This window comes from Xiphophorus couchianus, chromosome 24, assembly GCF_001444195.1.
Source record: "Xiphophorus couchianus chromosome 24, X_couchianus-1.0, whole genome shotgun sequence".
Taxonomy (NCBI): domain Eukaryota; kingdom Metazoa; phylum Chordata; class Actinopteri; order Cyprinodontiformes; family Poeciliidae; genus Xiphophorus; species Xiphophorus couchianus.
In genome coordinates this window covers 7,448,589-7,467,853 of record NC_040251.1, presented here as the reverse complement: position 1 = coordinate 7,467,853, position 19,265 = coordinate 7,448,589, and the positions used below count along the sequence as shown (strand labels likewise).

Sequence of the window (19,265 nt, the reverse complement as noted above, 5' to 3'; positions counted from 1 at the left end):
ACAGAAACCTTTTAATAACAGCAGCAGTAGTAATTATAATAACAATACTTTAAATATAAAATCACATATAATGAAATAAATAATTTTCCTTTGGGATCAAAGTATTTTTGAATTAAATATAAATTAGAAACTATAAAACACTTTTAAATAATAATAGTTCCACATTATCAATATTATTATTGGTAAAGACGTACAGAAAATAGAATATTGGAAAGTCATATAGAAGATTTAAAAATAAATAAGTTTACATTAATTAGAAAATATTGAAACTATAATAATAATAATAACTATTATTATTATTATAAGGTAAGAGACATGGAGAACAAAAAATAGCTTTTAAATAAATAATAATAATAATATTTAAACAAAAAACTATATAAACTAGAAACCATAAAACCTTTTTAGGTCAAATAAATAATATTTGGGTAAGATGTAAAAAATATTTTAAAAATAACTACATTAAGTAGAAACATTTTTATTAATTATAAAATAAAAAGAAAAATAGGACAAGATAAAATATTTTTAAATAAATTACTTTAAACCAACTAGAATCTGTAGAATTTTTAAAATTATTTTTAGTTTTTAATTCATACCCAGTAAATAAAAACTTGTCTATTTGTGCTACTGAGTTACTTTTATTTAGAGAAATTTTTAGATAAACTCAGTTAACTTAGTTCAACATGAACACATTTTGTTTTAGACAGCAGATATTTCTCTCTGTCTGATCCAGAATTGTTCTGATGGTTAAAGACGCTGATGAATCCGGAGCGTTGCTTACGTGGAAAGCTTCGAGGCGCATCCTCTTGGCGGCGTTGCGGGTTTCGCTCTCGCAGGCGGCGGCCAGGATGTTTTCAGCCATGGCCGAGGTCAGGTGAGGTGGAGTCGGGCGGGTCTGGAAGCAACGCAGCGTTAGAGACATTTATTCACTAATTATGTCAGTTCTGTCCTGTCAAAGCAGAAAAATGTGATGGTTTTATTTCCGTTCATTGGAAGTAATGCTAGATTCGATCACATGGGGGCAGTAGAGACATTATAATTAAAGCCTCGTCAGTTCAGGTTTGTGGCGTTTTACCCTTTAATCTCCTAATGGAGAAAAACAAAATGACCCTTAAATATGTATGTATTAAAAATAAATGAAAGTAATATAAAAAAACTGACAAATAAATGAATGTATTTAAATTTATCAAATAAATGTATTAGTTAAATAAAACCTAGCATGTAAAGCTTGCTTGTTTTTGTTTAGTGAAATTTTAAAAACCACAATCTCGTCATTGTTGTTTTCTGAGGTTTTAAAACAGGAAAAACATTAAACTTTTAGAATAAGCAAATGAAAATATGTATTTTAATGAAAAGTATTATATTTACAATAAATAAATAAGTTAATGGTATTTCAGCTAAAAAACAGATAAGATAAGATTTATTTGTCATTGTCATCAACAGATTACAACGAGATTGAGATTTGCTCGACTCGAGTTAAGATGCAGGTTATTTTCTATATACGTAATATACCAAGATAAAGAAAAACAAACAAAAACCCGAACCCCTGGGTAGTGAAACCGACATTTCTTGAACTTTTAAAACTTTTTTGATTTTCTGATTAGCGCACCTCCATGCCGTTCTTCTTCATGCGTCGGCAGGATTTGAGGTAGGTGCGAATGCGCTTGCGGGCGCGTTCCTGGAATTCTGGGAATTGTCTGCTGCAGGACTCGATGATGGCTTGGATCTTCTCCTTGGGCTGCTTGGAGATGGGAACCATTCGGTCCAAGTTCTCATCCACAAACAGGCGAACAAACATCTGAAACACAGCATGGCTGCTGATAAAATGGAGTCACCTTTATCCCTGCTGAGGAAACTAACAGGCTTAAAGTCCTCACATCTAATCTTATTTTTAAACAAAAATGCAAAAACTAATATTATTGTGATTTCTTTTAACATGCGTACCGCATGGCTAGCATCCTGATTAGTTGGTCTATGAGTGTTTATTATACATGCACCTGTATTTAAAGTGGCTAATGGCGTTTGGTGAGCACCGCTAATTATACTGCTAGCTGCGCTAACCCTAAACCACTAAGCATAAACATTAGTTCCACTAACGCTAAATCAACATGCTATTTAGTGAAAGCTAATGCTAACGCGCTAAATTCAACCATGTTGATACTCACCATGCAGTGTTTACAATTTATCTTGGAAAATTAATTCAGTGGAAGCTAAGTGCGCTAACTGTTACCAAATTAGAAAACTGCTAAAGTGCTCAGAAAGAAATTAGGTCAGCTATTAGCGCAGCAGCGGATTACCAACAACGGTAGCCTACTGGCAATAAACAGAAGCAACTGGACCTGGTGCTAATAAAACCACTAATCATAAACATCAGTTCCACTAACGCTACATCAACACACCAACATGCTATTTAGCTGAAGCTAAGGTGCTAAATTCCAAAATTTTGATACCCACTATGTAGCAAGCTAGAATTTGTGTTGAAAAGTTAATCTAATTGCGCTAAATGTTTTGTGCTGATAGAAAGTGGACTTTTAAAGAATTTCTCTGATATTTTTTACCCTAAAAATTAGAAACTTTAGTTCAAACTGCTGGATTTCCTCCTGACTTACATTGAAGGCCTTTAATCTCTCAGGGTCGACGCCCTCCGTGTCGTTGATCTTGTCGTTGTCGTCATGGTCGTCGTGGTCGTCGTCGTCATCGTCGGGTGCGACCTGGTTGCCATGGCGCCCCATGGTGAGGTCTTCTGCGCTCAGCTCCGTCTTAATGCTGTCGTAGCTTCCCCCCGAGCCGTACTGAGGGGACTGAACACAAACGTTCTGCTCTGAATTGATTTTGCTCTTTCAACGTGTTTAGACTGAGGTTTGGTCATTTAGTGTGAAAATCCTGGTCCTGATCGAAAGTTTTCTGTTCTCATATTTATCGACATATAAAGTCACGTTCAATTAGAATATTGGTTCTGATGAGAATATTTTTTTATTTAGAGCAAAATCTGTGATGGTACTAAGAGTACTTTTCATTAAGCCCATTTTTCTGTACTAAAATTTAATATTGGTCTGATGTAATATTCTAATCTTAAATGTTAAGTTAGCTATAGGAGGAAAATCATCATAATCAGTGGTGGACACCACTAGCTAAATAGTTAGCTATGCTAACCCCACAACACTAATCATAAACATGAGTTCCACACAAGCTAAAGTGCTACACCAACACAGTGTTTAATGCTAGCTACTGCCAAAGCACTTATAGTCATTAGTTCTGCTAACACTAGATCGCTACAGCAACACTTTATTTAACAGAAGCTAATGCTAAAGCGCTACAGCAACAAGGTGTTCAGTGGAAGCTAAAGCTAGAGCGCTACATCAACATGTATTTAGTGGAAGCTAATGCTAAAGAGCTACATCAACATGTATTTAGTGGAAGCTAATGCTAAAGAGCTACATCAACATGGTATTTAGTGGAAGCTAATGCTAAAGAGCTACATCAACAAGGTATTCAGTGGAAGCTAATGTTAAAGAGCTACATCAACATAGTATTTATTATAAGCTAATGCTAAAACACAAATCACGCTAAGTGTTTTCAAAGCTAGCAAAAGTGCTAGATGGAAAATTAGCTCCACTATTGGCACATTAGTGGAAGTGTGACCAGCACTGATCATAACTCAGAGAAATAAAGTTGTTAAAACATCAGGTTGTGTTTGAAAACTGTGATTTCATACATTTATGTGATTAAATGATTATTTTTATCAAGTCGGTTTGGATTTTCCTATAAAAAAGAAAAATGATTCTACCTGACAGTTTCCCACTCAAACAGCTTTGGAAAAGGTATAAATTAGCTTCACAGCTTGCAAACATTCACCAAGGTGTCGAGGCCGGTTGTCATGGAAACGGATGCTTTGCTCTTTTCCTGCTCCTAAAGTCACAAAACAGCTTTCAGTCAAAAATATCTCCTGTCGTCTTCAGACCTGACCGTTCCTGTTTCCATGTTTTATTTATATTATTCTGTTTTGATGGATTTGTCCTATTTTTAATGTTAATTCAAGAAGCAAATAGTAAAAACTCTTTACTGACGGGTTTCTATGCTCAGAGATGCAAAAAACAAAATCTGGAAATAAAAATAAAACATTTTAGTTTAATTTAAAAATTCTACACTGAGTAAAAATCTAAATTATTAAACCCATACATTTATTTTCTTTATTATTTTTGTGAGATAATAAAAAAATTAAATATTAAAAACATATTTAAAAAATATTGAACTAAAAATATAACAAAAATATGTCCTCAAATATAGCAACGACTATAATAACAGTAATAATAAAATAAAATAACAATGATAAGAGTATTATTACACAGAATAAGTCAATGATCTGCAGACAAACAGGTAACCAGAGTTAGAATTAGTTATTTTTAGTAAGAACTTTGTTTCTAACACAAATTGACACCAATCTCTCAAAAGACAAAAAAAATTATTAATAAAAAGAGCATTAACTTCACAAACATTTTATGTCTGTTTTCAAGAAAAACATTAGAAATTTTGTTTTCCGGGCCATAGCAGCCATTTTATAGCACAACCAAGTCACTGTGTTCCCTTCAGTTCTTTGGGGGAAAAAAATCCAAACACATAAAAAAGTGACTTAAAAGAAATTTGACTTCGTAGTTTAATACCTTGAAATTGGGGGTCTGTCTCTTTAAGAAGCTCCTGCTCTTTCTGAAGTCATCACAACATGGCTCCTCTATTAGCCCTTTAGTGTTTTTACCAGCAGCTCCTATAATGAGCTCAGCAGTTCCTCCAGGTGCTTGCTAATTGCTGCTGGCTAGTCTGAAGGAGCTGAGTGCGAGAGGAGCTGCGCCTTGAAGGCGGGGCTAGGTCCACCCAGGCCTTTTTCACAGTTGAATGGTTGCCATGGAGATTACAGGATTTCTCAAACATGCATAAAAGAATCAAAGGTTTGTTTTATAACACGATGTAAAGCTGAAAAAAGTTGATTTTATAAAATACTTTCCCTTTAAATTCCAATCTGGAGCCGTAAAAAAAAAATCAGTCCAGGTGCAACAAATGGCCCACGAGCCACATTTTGAACCCCCCACTGTATATTGAATGTAAAGTCATAATCTGTCAGCGAATTTAAAGCCAGGAGAAAAACAGAGCGACACTCTGAACTTAACGCCCCTACAACGCAGCGAAACGTGTTGTTGCTCCGTAATGGCGGCCGCCTCGTTTGTTTCCGAGTCTGAATGTGAGAAACGTGAAGCCGCCGCGCTGCGTCCGAACCGGGTCCAGGAGAAACAGGGCGCCTCCAAGGCCGGAGTTTATTGTTCGGCTTTCAGCTGCAGCACAAAGACGAGAAGCTCCTGCTTTTTATTTCTTTTAGATAATTCTGGGTTTTAATACAGAACGAGGCGACGTGGGTGTCCTTATTAATTAACCAGAAAAGCTCACGCTCCCACAGATTACGGCGTTTTCCAGAGTCTGAATAAAAGAAGAAAATGACTTTCTTTCAAAGAGATTCTCTTCTGTTCGCCGTATAGAGCAAAAAAAAAAAAGTTAAATTATATAAAAACATTAAAAAATTGGACTTTTACTTTATTTTTATGCTTTTGTATTGCAATGTCTGTCTTTTCTTAGAAAAGCTGCAGTTGCTATAATCTGTTGTATTTTCAGTAAGAATAAATATAGAATAAATATAGTAAAAACTAATATTAGAGATTTTCCAACCATTTCATCTCTAAAAAATGGAAATAACAAAATGTTAGCTCAGTTTTTGCATTTATTTTTAATATTATATCAAAAAGGCTTATTTGGCTAAAAGAAAAATCTGCACTATGTGTCAATTTTTAAAAATTCATCTGAATAATTGATAATTGAAATAATCTTTATCTTAGATTAGGAATCTTTGAAAAGGGCAAAAGATTAGGGTAATGGTTTGGAGGCTCTCCAACCCCAAATATTTAAATTTCATCACAAAAGAAATGATCAAAGCACCAGTGGGAATATGCAAAAACTGCTCAGGAATTACATGTTGTTGTTGTTATTAAGATTAATTAGAATTGATTTTTCATTAGTTCTGAAAAATTCCCAGTAGAAATTATTGTAAACAAAAAAATCTAAATAAAATAAAAAATCATAGTCTCTCCTGTATGGAAGAGGATTAGGGCCACTGATTTTTAATTTTTAAATTCTGACTGTAATATCCTGAGGAAAAAGTCTCAGAAAGCTGCGATAGATAACAACATGATAGATGTAGACATACGGGAGTTAGCATAACTTATACCGCTACATGTAGATAAGCCAGAGGTATGGAGCTAAACTGAGGCCATAAAAAGTTTGTTCTAAAGAAAAAAAAAAGAAACTGAAAAAAGTTTGAAAAAAGATTTGTAAGTGAATTTATCTTTGTAGCTCCATATAAATAATTTTGTGTGCTTCGTTCAGAGTTAACTCAACTCCCAGCAGATCAGGTTTGTGGTCTCACCTTGTTGCCGTAGTCCCGGCCGTCGCGGTCCAGTCGCAGCTCGGCGGCGTGTGTCGGTGTGTGCGTGCTGTGTGCGTGTGGCAGCGCCGAATGCGGCGGCTTGGCGGCCAGCGGGTACTTCCTGCGCAGCTCCTCGGGCGCGTTGGGGTGCAGCGCGCCGAGCAGCGCGGCGGCGGCGGCCGACACGGTGATGGGAAGGTGTGAGGTAGGCAGCGGCAGGCGTTCGCTCAGGTTCCCCGCCTGCTGGTCCTCCGACGACGAGGAAGAAGAGGTCGGCCTGCTGAAGTCCAGCGGCGCCGAGCCGCCGCCGTTAACGACCTCGGTTTCCCTGACGATGGCGCCGTCCGTCACAGCAGAGGAGGGTGGAGTCAGGGCAGGTAGGCCGTTACCGCTGCCGCTTTCTGACGACGAATCATCTGAAGGTGGAAACAGAGACGGAAATTCAACTTAGAGGAGCTAAAAAAAAAGACGGAAAACTCTCCAACGGCGTCTTACAGGTGTTTTCACACCTGAAGGTCCGGCAGACTCGGTTCGATTGGCGACAAAAATCACAACATCTGCTACATTTTCAGCTGCTGCGGTTCCCATTACACAAGAACTTCCCAAAATCTAAATGTCCATCAGAAAAGGGCAGCTAACATCTCTGCAGACCCCACACATGCTGGACATCAGTTCTAGTTCCAGTAGTGTGTGGATGAGACACAACTTTCTCCAGGTGCAGAAACAAAACTGAAGTTATTATCTTTAAACCTAAAGAGGAACGATCTAGAGTCAACGCACAGTTTCAGTTATTACAGCTGGAAACTAGAAATCAGGCCAGAAAACTGGATCTGAACCTTCAGATTCACATAAAGACGGTTACAAAGTCGGCCTTCTATCACCTGAAGAACATTTCCAAGATTAGAGAACTAATGTCTCAGAGAAACTCATCCATGCATTTATCTTTAGACGCATCGATTACTGCAACAGTGTCTGATCCAGAACGCTGCTACTGAGGTTCTGACTAAAACCAGGAGGACAGAGCACACCACCCAGTTCTACACCACCCAGCTCTACACCACCCAGGTCTACACCACCCAGCTCTACACCACCCAGGTCTACACCACCCAGGTCTACACCACCCAGCTGTACACCACCCAGTACTACAGTCCTTCACTGAGAGAACAAACTGCCTACCAAGATGGCTGTCAGTTACAAAGTTCAGGGAAGTGTAATGGCACACGAGACTTACTTATGTTGGGGATTAATTAGAATAAAAGTCTTATTGTTCCTCCACTGCTTCTGTGTTTTAGCTTTGTTAACTAAATTGGTTTTGTTTATTAGTGAAGGGAAGTAGAAGTAAGAAAGGTAGAGAGGCAAAAGAAAAGAGGTCAGCAGAAGGGTGGGAGGAGGAGGAGGATGAAGAGGATGGGGGGTCATGGCTGCAGAGAACCTATGGGGCAGATTCGGAGGACGAAGAGGAAGAAGGGGGGAAGGGAGCAGAGAACCTATGGGGCAGATTCAGCATCTTCACCCCGCTCATCAAGCTGGTGCGGATCAGCATAATTATGATTATTACGTATTTATCTGAAGCCTGGCTCTGAGGGAGCAGCACCGTTTAAGAAACGGGGCCGGTCTAATTCCTGCTAAGTTGATTCAAACGTCCCCTCAGGACTTAGACCGCACCAGGAGGGATTCTGTGCTGCGGCTGCGTCTAGGCGGTGCGTTTCTGGACAGGGTGTGGCGCTTCCTCTCCTTTCATTTTCTGTAAGCCATCAACCTTCAGCGACCCTGCCTCTGTTCGCGCTGTCCTCCTCTCTGACCTCCGACGCCAAAGCAATCCCACGGCTCTTTGTGGCTCAGAAAACAGAACAACCCGCCTCCCGCCGAGCCACAGGAAAATATGTGAAGCAATTATGGATAAACAATGTAGGTCGGTGTGTTATTAGTCGGCTTTTCTTCATGTTACCTTGGCCTCTTTGCTCTCAGATATCAGCAGATAAAACGTGAATCAGCTGAACACGATGGAAGCCTTTTCCATCTCTGGTATAAGAATAACAGCAAACAGCTGATCTGCAGCAGGAAACACTCAAAAACCAGCTATTTTCTAAAGACTGAAGTAAAAATAAACACAAACGTAAACAAATACAAAAACAAATAATTCAACAATTCTATTTTACTGCCACAAGAAGAAGGACAAATATAAGATTTAAAAATAAATTACACCGATTAAATGTTTTACTTCTAAGTCCATCAGGAGTTCGAAGAATTATGAAGGTGACGTGCTTCCATGATAGACATTAGACAGATTCGGGTGGAGTCAGTTGGACTTGGGTGGACTCGGGTGGATTCGGGTGGAGTCAGGTGGATTCAGGTGGAGTCAGGTGTTCAGACTGACCCCGAGCGTGACCTTAAGCTGGCCACTCTGTGCTTCAGGATCCTCTGTGTTTGGGTGAAGGTGTGGTGGCTGCCACCGTTTATAAAGAAGAATTTACGATGCGTGGTAAATAACGAACGCTGCGCTCTCTTCCTTTATGTTGCTGCGTCACTCAGATGAGAGGTGAGAAAAACCCAACGGTAGAAAAACTCTGGCGATTTCTCAGAAGAGGAAGAGGAGATGGAAATAAAAGCAATCTTCATCACCTTGTAAAAGATTTTTTGAGCAATACCTCCTCAATATATTAAAAAGTAAATAAAAATATAATAATATTATTGTGAATCCAGTGCAGAAATAAAACAATTAGTAGCTTCTGGTTGAATTTTTAGTCAAGTTTCAAACATTTGTTTTGAGATTATTAAAAAAATTTACTAAATAATTAAGATTATTTAGAGGTGGGAGTGAATAACATTTTTTTTTTCAAATTAATTTATAAAAATTAACTCGACAGACATAAAAAAGCAACATTTTCAATTCAAAACTCCTTTTTGCTGCTAAATTATTGGATAAATAGACATATGAGCTCAACAACAAAATGGCTGGATATAACGGCTTCATATCAGTCAATATTGATAATTATTGATTATTTCTCTGTTTTAAATATCTCAAATATTACCAAACTGGCTGCGTTACTTTTCCTGTTTAATCTGGTTTTCACTCCACGTGTTGTTTTTTATTTTTAAGCAGTTATGGGGGAACTTGAAGCTGCTGGTACGCCAGTTACCCAGCAGGTTGTTGCTAGGCAACCGAAGAGTGAGTGAGTTAGTTGATTCCACTCACTTTGCTCAGTTGGCTGAGAGGTTGAGCGGCTATTCTGTCTTTTTTCTGCCTACATGTTCCAGAATGCTGTGTGGTTCTGGATCAGTTAAATTATGGATATATTATCTATTGATATTGATTAGCAGAATATTTTTGTTGATTTATTGTCCAACCCTGTGGTCAGTTAGGGGAAAATGGAGGGCCGATAAATCTGAGCAGATAATAGAGCTGCAGAAGAAAGAAGTGGAGGAAATGAAAGGAAAGAAAAAGTCCAAACAGACTCAATGACAGGGAAGACGTGTGAGGAAAAGAAGAAACAAGAGGGAAAAGTGATTCAGAAAGTGGCAGGGAGTGTGAAGATGTGCGGTTCAGGGATGGATGAAGGTGAGGGAGCGCTAATGACTCGTCCTTCGTCGTATTTCACCTGAGCTCTGCTATCTGGAGGCAGTTAGAGGCTTTTCCCTCCCTGGAGTTAACCTGAGCTAACCGTAGCAGATGCTAACTCCTTCGCCTCCATGTGTGAGAGCGGGTAGCTGCATTGACCACTGATTATGTTGATGGGACACGGCGGACGCTCTTCCTCACTCTCGCTGCCACACCCGGCGAAGGTTTGAGTTTTTCCTGGCATCGTCATAGCAATCCCACCGACACCCCCCACACAGTGAGCGCGTTACCCCTCCTCCTCCCGAAGGTGACGGCGAGCCCCTGTCTGACAGGACCAGCTGGCACCAACAGAACCAGACACAGCCGGGTCTACGGATGTCCAACATTCACACACTGATGTTTGATTTGTTCATTATCCAGAAAACAGGAGGAGGAATCGCCTCGCACTGCAACAACTGAACCTGAGGGCGTTTTCACCTCCGGTAGTTCGGTAGATTCGGTTCAATTGGGGATCAAAGTTGCAACATTTATTTATTTCATTTTCTGAGTCAAACCAAACAAACCCTTTGAGCAACCTGTTCCCCTCCTCACCTGTGGGGGCGCTGCACCAAAAACCACTGAAGAAAATGACATGAACACCTCAGACGAAGACACTGAGCGCAACTTCCTTCCTCACAAAATGTAAACAAAAATGGAGTGGCATCAGATTTTAGCGGTTGGAGGATTTCTCTTCTGTCGGTGAAAGACGACAAACTATTTTTCCCACCAGCGCTAAAGCGTTTGGTTTAGGTTGTATTTACCCACAATTCTCTACGCTGTAGTCCACTTTCTGCTTTTGGAGCGGTCTGTGGTCCGCTTGTCTTTCATATTCAAACCGCACCAGAGTTCACTTCAACCGAACTGAGACCGAGGTTTGTAGGACCACAGATGGTCTAGTTACACCTAGCGCTAGTGGGAGAAAAAAAACAAATAAATCAGCCAAGACTTTTTGAAGCTGCAACATTCATCTAGTGTTAACAGTCTGGGAACTGAACAGCCATCATGTTGGGAGACTGAACAGGATTTTGCTAGCAACTCCAAAACAAGAGCTAAAAAACTGGTGAAGATGATGCTGAAGTGACTCATTATCCACCATGATGCTAGCAAAACTGCAGAGGTTCTTGTTTTGTTGCAGTTTTTATAAAAATATCAGAATTAATTCCAATATTCCATTGAATAAAATGTGAATTTTTCTAAATTCAGATTCAACATGGAAATTAGGGGAGTTAATTATATAAAAATTGAAGGACAATTCTCTGTTACAAGTTAATAAAACATGTCTGAAAAATGGGAGGTCAAGAAAATCTGAGAACAAACATGGCCTCTGTAGGTTTTATGTGAGCGTGTGTGTGTGTGGGCGTGTGAGTGTGTGTGGGACAGGACTTGTTCAGTGTTAGGGGGGTGGGTTGGGTAGAAGGTCAAATAGGAAGATGGTACAGTCAACAAAGACGCTGCTGTCACAGACTGCCACTGCCTGCTCACCCTAAACCCCCAACACACATATTCAAATTAGCCCTCATCTCAGGAAGCTTTGTTCCCAAGACAACACTTCCCTGTAGGTATCGCATTCACACACACACACACACACACGCACACACACACCCACACACACACACACACGCTGAATATTTCCCATCGAGTCAAAGCCAAACTAAACCCTAGTTTGTGTCCGAGCACTGAAGGAATCCTCAATTAGCAACAACAGACTTTATTTGAGAATTTATTTCAGATGAAACAACACAGTAAAAATACTCTCGGTTTTTGAGGTTTTGTCAATTTAAATAAAAACATGTAGCCATTTAGCGCTGCAATGCATCCTGGGTAGATGGTACATACGAGGTGCTAACAGCGCTAGCTCCACCCTGTCATAACAGTAATTTGCGCAATTAGTAACATTCAGCGTTTCAGTTTGTTTCAGTATCTTCTAATTTGTTTTGATTTAATATGAACTCCTGCCGATGGTGTTAGCGGCTGCTAATGCTATCTAGCTAATAAGATAAGATAAGATAAGATTTATTTGTCATTGTCATCAACAGATTACAATGAGATTGAGATTTGCTCGTTAAGATGCAGGTTATGTGTATATACGTAACATACCAAAATGATATAATATAGTACTATACTACTATATTACTATACTAATATAGTAAACAGTGGATCATAAGTCAATCACTTTTGTTTTCTTCAACAGATATCTCATGTGTAACAGGACTGCATTTGCCATTGGTGAAAAATGTAATGAAATGTATCAAATTTTTGAAGTAATTATGAGTTTTTTTACACAGTTATGTAATTTTCTCTTTTATACTGGTCGATTAATTTAATCAACTGCAGCTGTAGCAGCCATACTTTGCAATATACTTTATTTCATCCAGTTTGAATACCGTTATGAATATCGTGACGTTTTATGAACGAATGAAGAAACTTGTCCCGTTTTTCCCGTTTATTGAACTTTCAGAAATTACAGTGGCTGCGTTGCACTACAACCAGAGTCAAAATAACATGAAAAAACAGGTTAAAAGAAACTCAAAACTACTCATATTCTGCTTTTTTAGTGCTATTTGTGTCAGCTTTACGTGACGCTCATATCCGTTGCCATGGCAACTGACTGACAACACCTCCACTAGCCAACAGAACAGAGATTACATTTATTTTCAGGAACATCAACATCAAAACACTCGCAAATGTTTCCCACACAAAGAACAGAACATTCGGTCCTTTACAGTTTTTATGTTTTCAGGCTTGTTGTTTATTTATTGATTATTAATAGGCGATCGCCTGAACACAGTGAAGGTTGATTAAATAATTTAATCCCCTACTCTGATATATTGACTATCCTTTTTTTAAGTGAACCGAAACACACCGAATTCCACAGAACATCTAAATTTGAAGGTTGTCAAAGTCAAGCTAGCATAACTGAGCTACTTTCCACTTCTTTGCCAATTTAAAAACAAAAACAATAACCTTTGAAATGTGACAGCTTGCATTTCACTATCTAGTTGTCGTAGTGTGGACCGCAACAAATCATTGCATCTCTTTTTCAGATTTTGTCCGTTATTGTGTCATTTTGCAGACTCAATGTGTAGCGGCGCGCACACGGTAGTCATGTGACGTCCGTTCCAGTAATTTAAATAAATGGTTACATTAATATTCCCAATATTTGGAGTCCAAGAAGCTGGACTGCTTCAAAATAGTTAATCATTTAATATTTTCCAGGATATAAATTCATCATGATTGTTGGATTACCCAAAGTTTTGGATGACAAATGACAGAACAACCTTGGCTAATAACTAAAACCCAGTGAGGGTTAGGGGTAAGGGCAGCCGAGGCTTCGGAAAGACGGGAAATCCTGCATCGGTTCTTAGGAGTTTAATTTATTTATTTTTCACTGTTGGTTGAGTCATGCTTTAATACAGAGATAACAGAGCAATGCAGTCAGTCAACGAGCTAATAGGAAGGGACGAGCACAACGCTAGCGTCATGGTGCCAACGGGACAACAACATGCACCCACACACGCACACACACACACACACACACACACACACACACACACACACACACACACACACTCATCTGTCATTTACAGTTTCGTCTCACGCCACACTCTCTGGCTCTTAGCGTTAATGTTTCTCCCTCACACTCCATCCCACTCTGCCCTTTCACCCACATCTTTTCCTGATTTCCTGCTGTCCATCATGTTCAGGAGCGCCTCGGCAGGTGGACTGACAACCAAGCTGCTGCTCGACGCTCCGATGGAGAAACAAAAGTAAAATCCGCAAGACGAAGGAGGTAGACATCTAAACATTTCAAATTTCTTTCAAAACAACCTACAAAAAAACAAAAATCAAAGTGTTCAACATTTTTTCTCCAGTTATTTGTATTTTATGCTGGATCATTTTCGGAAACGGTGTGTAAAATGTTACATATTTACTACACAACCCAACAGAGCACAGAAAAGACAACTGTCACTGTATGCAGAAAGGCAAATCTCTTCACTTTTAATTAATTTCAATATATAAAGACATGAGTATTTTTTTAATAACTGGCATTAAGTTTACATTTTTAGAAATGCAACCTAACTGAGAGCACAGAACTGTTGTCAATGTATGCAGATGATACTCTGCTATTTTCCTAAATTTAGTGAGAAATTAAGTTTACAAAGAGCAATTTTATCAGATTAAACTGAACCATAACAAAGTGCATAATCTGCAAAAATTGCAAAACAAAAAAAAAAAGACTCCAGAAGAAACACTAATCCTAATTCGCTAAGAGTGCTAATTAGCGCTTTAGAATTTTGTGAACTTTGAAAATGTTTAGCACACTTAGCTTCATTTATCCTGTTAAATCCTGAAGCGCTAATTTTCCTGGCTATTTTGTAAACTTTCAGTTAATAAAGTTTGACCTCTGTGATGTAGATTTAATTGTTGACTTTTAAGTTGTGCAAGTAGTTAGATGTTTATATTATTACTCTTATTTTTAAGTCACCATCCATGATGCAGTGTGTCCTGTTGAGGGCGATAATACTATGTTACGTCATTGATGCATTGTAGGTATCAACACGGTTGACTTTAGCGCTCTAGTGTTAGCTTCTGCTTAATACTGTGATGGTGTAGTGTTTTATCGTTAGCGTGTCTAATGTTTATGATTAGCGCTTCATGTAACCTGCAACTCACAAAAACAGGTTAATTAATTTATACTATATATATAGGAAGTTGGGCCTAATCAGAAGATTTTAAATTCTAGGGAACCCAGGTGTGAGCAACAACAGAACACACAGTGTCTACAAGAAAAGAGCAAATATTTAATATAATAAACAATTGTGGATCCACATTTAAAACAGACAAACAAATACTGCGCGCTTTTAAAAAATAAATAAATAAATAAATAAATAAATTGAATACTTCAGTCTCCAATGAATTAATTCTTCAGTCTCAAAGTCTCTCAGCTGGTGACCAGTCGGGTCACTATCTACCCGTGCGCCTGGTCCTCTGGGCTGGGGCTCGCCATCCAGTTTCAGGTGAAGAGGGTCTTGGAATCTTTGGCCCTCCAAGCCAAAAGTGTACTGTACAAACTCCAAAAAAAAAAAACCTGACCGATGCTCCGAGCTGTCAACGGCTATTTTTCGGGCTTCAGCTGTTCACGGGGGAAACCCTCCGAGATCAATTTCCAGATTCGTCAATTTCTTTCTACCTCTTACGGAAACGACCGTCAGCTGTTAGCTCTCAAGCGTTCGCAGCGAAGCAACTGTCAGCTGTTAGCTTTCAAGCCTGTCTGCCGCGCTCCGAACGAAACAACCGCCAGCTGTTAAAAAGGGGCGGGACGATCAACCCCATTGGCCGACACGAAACCAGACCGCGCCAGCCATTGGCTGCCTAATCTGTCAATAGAAGCTAACACTAAAAGCATATTTCACATTTTTTGAAGATTTACGTAATTACCTTTTAGCTATTTTGGTAGAATAAGACATTGAATCAACATCTATTATTTTTTTCTTGTGTTTTTAAACACTGGGTTACACTGTCCCCCCTTGGAACATGCAAGTCCCTTTGCATAGGATGGGTTGTTTTGAAATGACAGGAATGCTGGAACCCTTAAAAGTGGTTTCAAGTTCAGGTTCTATCAAGGCACTAGTAAAAGCAAGGCTTAAGCCATGGAATAGGGACTGGGCAATGGATATGAGTGGGTTCCCTAACTGGCTATACTGGAGCCTCTTTGGTTGAGTGGTTTGTCTCTCTGAACGTCTCACAGGATTTGTGGTTTCATGACTTGGGTGGTTGGGTTTGTCCTCTGATACATTTTGGTCACATACACCTTCACTATGTAGGTTAGGTTCACTTTTACAATCACTACCATGGGTTAACCGTTCAGTATTTACTACTGCTTCAAACTTCTCTTCAGAAGGAACTACCGGGTCACTGCCAGGAACGTCATCACAATCGGGTACATTGCTGAATTCAGGTGTGTTGTCACATTCAGGTAAGTTGTCACATATAGGTAAGTTTTTAGGCCATGTCTGTTTTGGAATCTCATAAATTCGCGTGAATTTGATTGGCTCTGGGACAGGTTGTTCTCTAAGCCAATAGAACTCCTCGTTTTCAGGTTCAGGAAGATTGAATTCTTCATTTTGCTCAGGGGACTGCCGTGTTTTAGGTTTGCAGACCTGATTTGGCAGAGTTGGATTTTCTTCTGTGGGAGCAAGGAACCCGCAAGGTAGAAGAAGGTCACGATGGACAGTGCGCACTGACCCATCTTTAGTTTCAGACTTAATGGTGTAGACTGGCAGATCACCAGCTTGTTCTACCACAACATAAATGTCTGTCTCCCACCTATCGGCTAGTTTATGCTTACCCCTAAGACGAACGGCTCGCACCAAAACTCGGTCTCCAGGTTCTAGTTTGGATGGTTTTACACGCATGTCAAATCTGGCTTTATTTCTGTCAGCCATTTTGTTAGCATTTTGGATTGCTAGTTTGTAGCTTTCTTGGAGAGTTGTTCTCAGTTTTTCCACATATTGTGAGTGGGACTTAAAACTTTTGTTTTGGAGAGGTAGGTTGAATGCAAGGTCAACAGGTAATCTGGGTTGACGACCAAACATTAATTCATAAGGTGCAAATCCGGTTGTGTCATTTTTCGTACAATTGTACGCATGGACCAATGGTTTTACAAAGTTGCGCCACTGCGTTTTGTCTTTATGTTCTAAGGTCCCAAGCATACTTAACAAGGTGCGGTTAAAGCGTTCCACAGGATTCCCCCTAGGATGATAAGGAGTGGTTCGAATCTTGTGAATGCCCATGATCTTGCAAAGTTCTTTTATTATGTGTGACTCAAAATCTGGCCCTTGATCACTATGTAATTGTTCAGGGATGCCATAAGGAACTATAAAGTGATCCCAAAGACATTTTGCCACAGTTTGGGCTTTTTGGTTAGAAGTTGGAATGGCTATGGCATACTTAGTGAAGTGATCAGTTAGTACGAGCACATCCTTTGTGTTGCTTTGATCTGGCTCAATGGATAAGAAATCCATACAAACCAGTTCAAGCGGTCTGGTAGACTTTATGTTCACAAGCGCTGCAGCTTTTTCCGGAGGGGTCTTTCGCCGCACACAGCGGTTGCATGTTTTGATTCTGTTCTCGATGTCAGCTGCCATACGAGGCCAATAAAACCTTCCTCTGGCGAGATCGAGGGTACGCTCAATACCTAAATGGCCCATATCATTATGGAGACTGTGAAAAACTGCCTCACGGAGCTGCTCGGGTAGGACGAGCTGATGGGTGACACTGCCATCATCTTGGCGTGTTCGGTACAATATTTGGTTGTGCAGCTCAAGACGATTTAGTTCTCGAAGCAACAGTCTTATATTTGGAAGTTCTGTTCTGACTGTAGGTGGAACCTTTTTACCAGTCTCAATTTGGATAATGACCTCGCGCAAGCAAGGGTCAGCTCGTTGCTCTTGTTTGAGTTGTTCAGCTGACAGATGAGGCACGACTGGAAGACCACCACAATCATCTTCATTGACAAAGTCATCTGGTAAGGTGTTTACCGAGATGGCTAATGAGTGAACAAGAGGGGTAGGTTCATCTGAGAAACTACAACATAAGGGTCTCTAACAGATGGCTGACACCACCTCTTGGCTTAAACTGGTGTCTTGCTGTGCCAAATGAGTTTGGGTGAACTGCTGTATCCTGTCAAGCTCTTTTTGTGATACAGCATCATTTAATAACTCACCATGCGGTCGCCTTGAAAGACCGTCTGCATCAGAGTTGAGTTTTCCTGCTCTATATTGGAGCTTAAAGTTAAAGGTGGAAAGAGAAGCTAACCAACGGTAGCTCATTGCATCCATCTTAGCTGTTGTCAGAATATAGGTCAGAGGGTTACTGTCAGTAATGACAGTAAACTGGTTCCCATAAAGATAGTCTGCAAACTTTTCGGTTACAGCCCACTTTAGGGCCAAAAACTCTAACTTGTGGGCGGGGTAATGAGCTTCGCTCCTGGATAACCCCCTGCTGGCATAAGCAATGACCCTTGTTTGTCCATTCTGTTCCTGATAAAGGGCGGCGCCAAGCCCTGTGGTGCTGGCGTCGGTATGAAGTGAGTACGGCAGCTTAGGGTCTGCAAATGCCAAGATAGGAGCAGAAGTGAGCTTCTCAATGATGTCTTTGAAAGCTTGCTCACAAGAGGGAGTCCACCGCTCACCAAAGGGTTTTTTTCGGATCATGGTACTCAGCAGGCTTAGTTTTGGGTTTTGTGCTCTTACGCAGCGGTGGATAGCCTGATGTTAGATCTGTGAGAGGCTTAACAAGGCTCGAATAGTTCTTGATAAAGCGCCTGTAGTACCCCGAGAAACCTAAAAACGAACGAAGTTGTTTAAGGTCTCTGGGCACAGGCCAGCTACTCAGAGCTTTCACTTTCTCTGGGTCTGTCTCCACCCCTTTGTGGGATACTATGTGTCCGAGGTATCGCACCGAAGTTTGAAAAAACTTGCATTTTTCAGGAGACAGTTTAAGACCGTACTCTTTGAGGCGGTTTAGAACCTTCATTAATCGAGTTTCATGCTCCTCAAGTGTCTTGGAAAAGACAATGATGTCGTCAAGGAACACAAGAACTTCCTTTAAGTTCATGTCACCCATACATCATTCCATAAGGCGCTGGAAAGTGCTGGGAGCATTTGTAATGCCTTGAGGCATTCTATTAAACTCCCAAAAGCCACTGGGACATACAAACGCAGTTTTTGGTTTGTCAGCTTCCTCTACTTCAATCTGATAGTAGCCAGATTTTAAATCAAGGACTGAAAACCATTTAGATCCAGTCAATGTAGAGAATGTTTCCTCCAAGTTCGGGAGCGCGTAAGCGTCTTTTACAGTCTGCAAATTGAGTTTTCTGTAATCTATGCAGAGACGGACGTCGCCATTTTTCTTTCGCACAACGACAATGGGCGAAGAGAACGGTGAAGTGGATTCTCGAATCACGCCTGCTTGTTGCAGTTCCTGTAAATGTTTACGGACGGCTTCTAGGTCATTGGGGTGTATGGGTCGTGCTTTGTGTTTGAATGGAGTTTCATCTGACAGTTTAATGTTGTGCTTGACTTGATCAGTCCGACCGAAATCAAGGTCATTTTGTGCAAAAACCTCTGGCATGTTATTGAGCTTATGCAAGATGTGCTCTTTCCACTCAGTACTGATAGGAGAGGAGTCAAAGTTAAAAAC

General features: G+C 40.0%; 1 protein-coding gene across 2 annotated transcripts in view; it reads right to left on the bottom strand.

Annotated features, from left to right (window-relative positions):
• nol4lb (nucleolar protein 4-like b) overlaps positions 1-19,265 on the bottom strand; it is an 88,325-nt gene that overhangs the window by 8,439 nt on the left and 60,621 nt on the right. For both annotated transcript variants that reach the window (XM_028010019.1, XM_028010021.1), the window contains 4 exons: positions 6,464-6,879; positions 2,607-2,798; positions 1,607-1,795; positions 779-892 (listed from right to left, as the gene is read on the bottom strand). In XM_028010019.1, the coding sequence (XP_027865820.1) occupies positions 779-892; positions 1,607-1,795; positions 2,607-2,798; positions 6,464-6,879 (911 nt within the window). The remainder of the gene's footprint in view (positions 1-778; positions 893-1,606; positions 1,796-2,606; positions 2,799-6,463; positions 6,880-19,265) is intronic.